General features: G+C 44.0%; 2 protein-coding genes and 1 pseudogene across 8 annotated transcripts in view; 2 read left to right on the top strand and 1 right to left on the bottom strand.

The window, feature by feature from the left end:
* The first annotated feature begins 842 nt into the window (after positions 1 to 842).
* Positions 843 to 4,177, top strand: LOC109940739 (chloride channel protein pseudogene; annotated as a pseudogene). Its single transcript, NR_163455.1, has 5 exons — positions 843 to 1,062; positions 1,279 to 1,408; positions 2,187 to 2,306; positions 2,965 to 3,016; positions 3,588 to 4,177. The product of NR_163455.1 is annotated as a chloride channel protein pseudogene (transcript).
* LOC118472953 (uncharacterized) lies at positions 3,486 to 4,425 on the bottom strand. Its single transcript, XM_035960976.1, has 2 exons — positions 4,183 to 4,425; positions 3,486 to 3,704 (listed from the first exon to the last, which is right to left on the bottom strand). Exons 1-2 carry the CDS (start codon positions 4,392 to 4,394, stop codon positions 3,590 to 3,592), a joined length of 327 nt encoding a protein of 108 aa, XP_035816869.1. The 5' UTR covers positions 4,395 to 4,425; the 3' UTR covers positions 3,486 to 3,589.
* LOC103632633 (uncharacterized) overlaps positions 4,216 to 8,663 on the top strand; it is a 33,114-nt gene continuing 28,666 nt past the window's right edge. Inside the window, exons 1-3 of one of the 6 annotated variants that reach the window (XM_035960974.1) lie at positions 4,216 to 4,397; positions 4,513 to 4,796; positions 6,569 to 6,625. The gene's annotated coding sequence lies outside the window, so the exon portion shown is untranslated. Of the gene's footprint in view, positions 4,398 to 4,512; positions 4,797 to 5,898; positions 6,444 to 6,568; positions 6,626 to 6,769; positions 6,962 to 8,663 lie in introns of those variants that run through there. The other 5 variants (XM_035960973.1, XM_035960975.1, XM_020540799.2 and 2 more) reach the window with 5 other exon arrangements.

Genomic DNA, 8,663 nt, shown 5'->3' with positions numbered 1-8,663 from the left:
GGGAGGTTCTCGGGTTGATTTTGCTGCGATGGTGGTCAGACGAGGGATTCCTACATTGCTCTTTCTAGAAACTGTAGCGGGTTTTCGGAAGCTAGTGGAACTTTTTAAAGGCCTCGTAGTGGATCCCTAGCCATTCACCTCGGAAGTGTCTAAGGGCCTTGCAAACCCTAGCGACATGGGATACATGATTTGTGGGTACATGGTACAACCTCTGCAGAGTGTAAAACTGGTATACTAGACGTGCTCGCGGTCATGAGCAGCTCAAGACTCTCGCATGATTAAATTATGGAACTAAATTCAATTTGTCATTTGCATTGCATGAGATTTATTATTAATTTTGCTCTATTATTATTATTATGGTTTGATATTTACTTACATTTATTAACTGCTAATAAAAATTTGACCAACTTATTAAAAGCAATGCTCAACTTTAACCCCTATTATTGATCAGCCTTACACATCACATGAACTCCCACTTTTGGTGAGTTCATGCACATTATTCCTCACAACTTGTTGAGCGATGAACATATGTGAGCTCACCCTTGCTGTCTCACACCCCCACAGGTCAAGAACAGGTACCATAGGATGAGGCGCATGGAGGTTGCTGCGATGTGTTCGTGAGAGGTATAGGCCGTCGTCTCCCAGTCAACTTTGGGTTGCTGGATCGTTGTCTCCTTGCGATGTAATTATTTATTTATTTTGTACATATCTCCTATTATATAGTAAAGTTGTGACATTCGTTTTTGTACCATGATTCATCATATGTGTGAGACTCGGTCCCAGCACACCTGGTGATTATATTCGCGTCTAGGTCTTGGTGCCCCCGAAACCCGGGTGTGACAAGCCCCGACTCCCCATCCACCGCCTCCACCTCATGGGCCACCGGGTCCACCCTCGATGTCCAGCTTGGCGACATCATTGACCATGGTGTCGACGAGCTCCGCCTCCTGCACCCCCTCCGCCTCCTCGCCCCTTCTGCTGAGGTCCGCGTCGGCGCATTCCTGCCATAGTCGGCAACCAATAGGAGCATAAAACTGGAGCTAGGGATTGCAGATGTTGCAGGTATAGTGAGATTCTATTTTGAATCCTATTCTAGATTGATAATCTTTTCTCAACATCATGCAAAGATATGACAACTGGTTTCCGTTCAAGATTAGTAGCTGCTCTGCTTCGGCGGTGCTCCTCCAAATGTATTTTTTTATTTACACAAATGTTCTTATTTGAAACTTCCCAAATGTACGTTACTCTGTATCATAAGGGCCTGCCTGGCCTTTTCAGGTACATGTCATACATGAATGGACATGAACAGGCACTCCCACTGAGGGCGCTTCTTGGCTTCGTCTGCAGAGGCTTGCTGATACTTGGCATAGGATATTGTTAATTCCAGTGACTGGTGGAGTAGTTGTGGGTATGATGCATGAATTATTTGAGATCTTTGAGTAGATAAAGCAACCATTATCATCTCAAAGGGAGGGTTTGATTTCATGGCTGTGATTCCCCCCTCCCTCCCTGTCAAAGCCATCTAAGCCACAATTACTTTAGGGACAGGGTGTTCACTAGGGCTAGAAAGATTCTGTTTTTATTGCACGACACACAGCAACATGTCCAAGTAGTCCTTAACTTGATTGATTTAGCTGGTAGTGAGCGTCTTGCTAAATGTGGCTCCACAAGTGAACTTAGGTGAGTGTTTGGTTACCATGTATTTCCAGATCAATGACATACTAAAATTGTTCTTTGCACATATAAATACAAAAAAGGTACATGTCTTCCCTGTCGAGCCCCGAAAAGAAATGACATGCAACCCAATAAATCTTTTTTGTATTTTTATAAGAAATGACAGAAAAATCCCGACTTTAAAATAAGTGAAAGATTCTAACAACCAATAATTATCTTCCAAAAAATCAATTATTATTTATGCACCAAGTTGTAACAATACTAAAACCATATTCCTTTCATCTCATTTTATCAGTTTAACACAATAATTTTAATAAGTTCAATACCACACTAAAAAGAGTGAACCAATGATTTGTCATAGACTACAGACATTAGCTCTGTTTTTATACTAAATCCATATTCCTTTCATCCTTTGATCTCATTTGATTTGTTTAATACATTGATTTTAGTACGTTCAACATCTACAAGCATGGTTATTTTTCTAAAGATGCATACCATTTTTTATCGATCAGGCCACTTCTCAAAATTGTTCCACAACACAATATTTACCAATCTATACATCCATACATCATTCAGGAATGCTAGATCTTGATAGCGAGACAACGTTCTTCGGCGTTTTTATGGTCATGGAGGTAATCACAATATGTGCTTTTTATGTTCCGTTGAATTAGACTGCCTACGAGGAATACCATTATGCCAAGTATTTATAGAACCTATCTTTAACATTTCACAACCTCATACCATTGCTTTACTTAGGAAGAGTAGCTGTCAAATTCTATACAGAATACCCGCATAATCAAGTTCTCAAAAGTGAAGCCTATTAAGTTGGTGACCTAGGTCCTACTGTCATAATAAAGCTTAAATATTTATTATATGTATACAACAAACACAAAGTTGATTGTGTAAATGTTCTGTTGATAGTGGCTTTCTAATTGAACATATATCCCTATAACTGCATATATGTATTGAGTATGATAATGCTATCTGCATTTAAATGGATCTGTGGATAAGACTCATATGAATGAACAGTCGTACAGATGTCATTTTGTATTTACATTAAAGATATCCGAATCTAATGAGGTAGAATGGAACATTCACAATTATCATACCAAGATCTACCAAAATATAATGTTCCTTATGCTCTCTTTCAGACTGGCGATAATCCCTTTTTAGATAAATATTTTGCATGCTAAGTAACTAATCCTGAGAAAATATAGTTCCCATTTTTTTGGTTGAAGAAAACAGGCCAACCTGGCAAAAGAGTCATTAACTTGATTGATTTTGCTGCAGCGAGCGTCTTGCTAAAAGTAGTTACACAGGTGATCGTTTGAAGGAAACTCAAGTGAGTGTTTGGTTACCATAAATTTTCAAATTTCTTTGTGATTCTGGTTATCATACAACTTTTTTTTATTTGAGGAAACACAAGTTTAGACGGAGTTTTACTGCTTTACTTTGAAGAAAGTGACTTTTGTTCTCAGTGGGTCTAAAGAGAATACCTTGTTTAAGGCATTACGCCTTGCCTAGCTGCTATTTCTGATTAGTAATCTCACTACAGTGTATGTCGAACAGACGCTTCATGTCCAATGTGCATACCATACTATTTCCAGCCTAATGCTCTAATTCTAGGACACAACAAACTTCACAGACACCATGTCATGTTCTACTTTGTTAAGACTTAACAATAATCTATAAAATAATTGTTAACAACTGTGAAAATAGGACAATTTTAAAAATAGCGCCAAATAAAATCAACTGATAATGGTCAGCCAAAACCTGCACTTATGATTCTGCTTAAAGTTCTTCCTGTATCTTTACATAAAGTTCCATTTGTGAAAAAAAGATACAAATACAAATCAATCCATAAGTGAAAATATATGTAACAACTCATTATATTTTCCATAATTCATCAACAGGTTCAAGGACCCATGAGTATCCGAGAAAAAACTCCCAAGAAATCTTCCCAAAACTGAATGTTGCCTTCTACCATCAACAACCTTTGAAGTTCTAGGGTGTTTATTTTTGTATGCTCTCTACAATTATGTATATATATGCTTCTTCATCCTTTTCAAGACAATTTTATAAATATAACAACTTAATTTCAAACGTTGAAACACGATAATTTACCTAACTCTATTTAGATGAGTATATGTATATTTTGCTCAAAATGTTATCACTTATATTACAATTTTTTGCACGCGCGCAATGCGCGCACCAGCTACCAGTAGCAAATCGTTGATCGTGTTTCTGGAAGACGAAGTCCCTGACATGAATAACTATATGAAAAAATATATTAGAAAAAAAGATAGCATGACCCATCTAAATCAAAAGTCCATTAATTCGCGAGAAAATTGGATTTATACCATTATGAAACTTAGAATTCGCTTAAATGTTATTACGAGAACACACTTCACTAAGAAATCATTATCAAACGTTGTCTTAGAGACAAAATGTCATTTATAGAGTTATTTGAAACTTAACCTTATTTGATTATATTGGCAGTGACTGGACACTTTTGCCCCTCGAACAAAAAGCGCCGGCATCTCAAACCCGACGGCGCTCTCTTCTCTATCCTCTGTCCCCTCCACCAAAACCGACGGCGACGTCGCTCTCCTCCACCGGTGCTTGGCGCTCTCCCTCCACCGGGGCGGTCCACCGACGCTCGGCGAGCTCCACCGGTGGGCGCTGGTCAGATCCGCTTGGCAGTCATCCACCTGGCACATCGGGTAGCTCACGCCTCCGTTGGCAGTCCCACCGCCGCCCGGCCCTCCCCCAGCGCCCCCGGTGATCCGGACCGCACCCGCTTGCTCGGCCTAACGACCGGCTCCTGCCCCGCCGCAGCCGAAGCTCCCAGCGTCCTCCTGCAGGCCGAGCTGAAGGTTCAGCGCGCCGGTGGAGTTCGACGACGAAACTCCGTCACGTCATACCTCTCCGCCTCCCGTCTTCCAGACGTCTCCAATCGGGGCTCCCAGCGTCTCGGAGAAGAGGAGCAGCACGACACGGCGGCTGTGGCGAGGAATGCTCCTGTCCCATCCCAACCCAGTTAGCAGCCGCCCAAGGAGGAGGAGATCCAATCGGCGTGCGGGCGTCCACGGTCCATCCATCGATCCAATTCCAATCTGCAGGTGAGCAGCTCGGTTAGATTCCCAATCAACAGCTCGAATCGCCTGCTCTCCCATCCTATTGAATGAAACTATGATATAGAATTGATTTGCCTAGTTATTATCTCGAATTAATTTGTAAAGATCTCCACTTTGGTTCGATTTGATTGTTTCTTCAACTAGTGGCATATTGGTCTGCTTCTTACGTGATTCAACTAGTGGCATATTGGTTCGATATGAATATGGCCATTTGCAGTTTTTCTAGCGTTTGCTAATGAACGCCTCTAAAGGTGGCTGTTGCACTTGCAGTAGGATTACATTTGTGTGAAATCGAATGGTTGGCGATCTGTTGTTGACTGGTTAAGAGTGCTGCCAAAGTTTTAGTTTAGAGACCTGCTGCTCGGTGTTCGCCGTATCCCATTGCGTGTTAGCGTCTGCCGACTGTGTTCTGAATTTGTGTTCGTTTTGAAACTGTGTTATGAAACCGTGCAAACTGTGTTTTAAAACTGTGCCGTAAAATAGACTTTCCTGTGAATGGCGGAGCTTAGCAGTTTTGATCTAGAGCTGAGCGGCGGCAGAGCGGGGGAGGGAGAACGGCGAACAGATTTGATAGGGGCAAAAGTGTCCGGTCACTAGCTGCCAATATAATCAAATAAGGTTAAGTTTCAAATAACCCCCTAAATGACATTTTGTCTGTAGGACAACGTTTGATAGTGGTCTCTTAGCGAAGCGTGTTCCCATAATGGCATTTGAGCGAATCCTAAGGGCCCGTTTGGTACAGCTCCAGTTCCTGATTCTTTAGCTCTAGATCCTAATCCTTATAAGGAGCTGATCCTTCTGATTCCTGGAGAATCGGAATCATTTTTTAAACCGTTTGGCAAGTAAAGTGATTCTTGTCTAGTTGACATCTTTAGAAGAATTTTCTATTTCATCTTGCATACACCAAACATGCGTTCAACAAATCAATTACAAGCAATAATACAAATTGCGGGTAATTTTGGGCAAATTTTGAGGGGAGGTTCATATTTGATTGGTTGAGGAGCTGTTTTGAGGAAGGGTGGAGCAGTTTTTTTTAGCTCCCACGTTTCTATACAAAAACGACTCTCAATCCTTCCTGCTCCACGTGAGAATCAGTTCACAAAACACTTGTTTGGCACGGCTCCTCCGGATCCTCGCCTAGTATCAGGAGCTGGAGCTGTGCCAAACAGGCCCTAAGTTTTATAATGACATAAATCCTATTTTCTCTTAATTCGCCACAAACCCAAATTCCACGTCGTTTCTTCATCTCCAATCCCATCTTCATCTTCCTCCTAGCGCCGGGCCCTCTCCATCTTCCGCTCCCCCCTACTCGCGCTCGGCACGCAGGCGGCAGCGGCGGCGCTCAGGTTCGGTCTCTCAGCGACGGCGTCAGCGGCTTCCCCTCCCGCCCCTCGATAGTTGCCTCGCGCCCTCGACTCCGGCCCTCCGCACACCTGCCGGTGACCCTGCGTGCCCCCCTCTCTCTCCTCCCGCCTCCGGTGGATCGTCAACGGCGCCCGCCCCTGCGGCTGCGCCGCGCCTGGCCTGAGGGCAGCGGGAGCCAGCAGCCGCTGTTCCACCAAGGCGGTCGCGCCTCTTTGGGAGCGCTTATGCCAGCCGTCCTCTCAGCACTTCAGCGCGCTGAAGCGTGCGGTTAGTGCCGATTTTTAGAACCCTGCTACTCATACAAATAAAGAGTGGACCTAGATTCCTGACACAAGTTGAGGTCTAGGAAATTAATTTCTGGATTGCCTTACCCTTGCTTATTTTGCTAATAGACTGATTTCAACCCTGGATCTCGAGGATGCGACTCTAGTCACTCTACACTGCAACAGGCCCGTCTTTCCCTGCCTCTCTTACAAATGTACCTTAAATTTTGAATGATGCAGTCATATTATTTCTGCATAATCTGACCATCTTATATTTAAGTTTATGTTTCACTATGTTGTACGGAACATTCTCTTATATTGATGCTTTAGGTCACGGGCGGTGAGAGCTTTCTCGCTCAGTCACTAAGTCTTGGTTCTAAGCCGCCTCTCCGCATTTGTGGGAAGGCTTGCCTCGGTTTATCCCTTCACGAGACCCCACTCATGTGGCTGGCAGCCTACCTACGGCAGTGGGTCTGCCTTTTTATGCTTTATGTCATCATCTTTGTCCTGAACATTGAAATGGTATTGATGATATTTCTTTTATAGTTTCATATTGTATTGTATCGTATCTGTGATGCCATCGTTTTGTTTTTGAGATTAGAATGAGGTGTTTTGCTTAAAGTTGGCTTATTTCAAAACTTCATATTGTTGAAATATAGATGACTGTGTTATGTTTGACATCTGCTATAAAGGAGTCAATTTAAACACGTTCTCTCTCTCTCAAACACACAGGAGAGCTGCGTATTATTATATTAAGAAGAAGAAATTAAGGGGAAAGAACCCCATACAGCATCACACCCACACACCCCACACCACCTATACACCAGTCAGCTGGGGGGGGGGGGGGCAGAAATTTGGAGGAAGGATAAGTCCTTAGTCCTGGCTGAAGACCACACCGAAACCTCATCTATAATATGTACAAGTATAGCTACAATATTATGAGATTTTCCTTGAAAAACACATTGTTTTCTATGCTTCCAAATCATCCAAGCTCCAAGAATGGCAAGGGAATTGAACCCTCTTCTAATCTGCCCATGCACTTTGAGGCTGTTGTTCCTCCACCAGTCATCGAAATTCTGCTCCTCAGGCGCGGCATCAACACCTGCAATTTAGCTCTCTGCAGCAACTCAAACCAAACTTGCCTAGGAAACACACAAGAAACAAGCAAGTGGTTGATAGTTTCTTGCTGCTGATCACAGAGAGGGCAACATTCCGGATGTTGTAAACCCCTTCTAGCGAATTTATTCGCTGTCCAACACCTATTATGCTCCACCAGCCAAATGAAAAAACATCATTTGTTATTTTGTTAGGAGCCCAACTTTTCCAGATTCTAGCAGTTGACTCAAAATAAACAGCCCCTTGCATTAGGGTCCCATATGCCGACTTCGCAGCGTGTCATATACAGGCGCAAGTATAGGCGCCGTCGTGACATCAGACGCGCAGTTGAGCGCGCTGCTCACGCTACACAGGATGGCGCCACCATTAGTGGCTGAGATTTCGAAATTCAAATAGCAGATTAGTTTCCCTTTTCCCCAAATCAATAGTTTCCTTTCTATGCCTAAAATATAGGAGCCATTAGTGGGGCAATGGCCTATATAATGTAATCATACTTGGAGGAATGGAATCAAGCAATCATTTATCACCAAACCTGCTCCCTCTCCCTCAACTCTCCCAAGCCGCCGGCAGGAGCTCTCCCTCTCGGTGAAGGCCTGGAGCGCGACTACAATCTGCGTAGTCGCAGTCCGGCGTTGTTAGGTGCTGAGGCGCTTGACAACCTGGTATCACGGTCACGTCGATCCCCACCCACCCGCTCCACCCAGTCATCCACAGCAGCCGCCGCCCATTCTAGTCCACCACCATCACCACCTCCGACCGCCCAACCTCTGGCCATGGCAGAACCCACCATCAAGGACGTCATGGAGGTGCTGAAATCCCTCACCACGGAGATGTCCACCATGAAGGTCGAGATGGCAACACTGAAGGAGAAATCGTCCTCATCCTCGGTTGAAGATGGGGGCGTGCGTCAGGAGGGGCCCCGTGATCTCGATCGCCCCCCCCAAATTCCAGAAATTGGATTTCCCTCGCTACGACGGCAAGGCTGACCCAATGCTCTTCATCAACAAGTGCGAATCGTACTTTCGCCAACAGCGTACCTTGGCGGAAGAACGTGTGTGGATGGCGTCTTACAACTTGGAGGATGTCGCCCAGCTGTGGTACATCCAGC

This window comes from Zea mays, chromosome 7 (genome assembly GCF_902167145.1).
Source record: "Zea mays cultivar B73 chromosome 7, Zm-B73-REFERENCE-NAM-5.0, whole genome shotgun sequence".
In the NCBI taxonomy this organism is placed as follows: Eukaryota; Viridiplantae; Streptophyta; class Magnoliopsida; order Poales; family Poaceae; genus Zea; species Zea mays.
The sequence above is the reverse complement of the archived record's forward strand: the minus strand, read 5'-3'. Positions and strand labels throughout refer to the sequence as shown.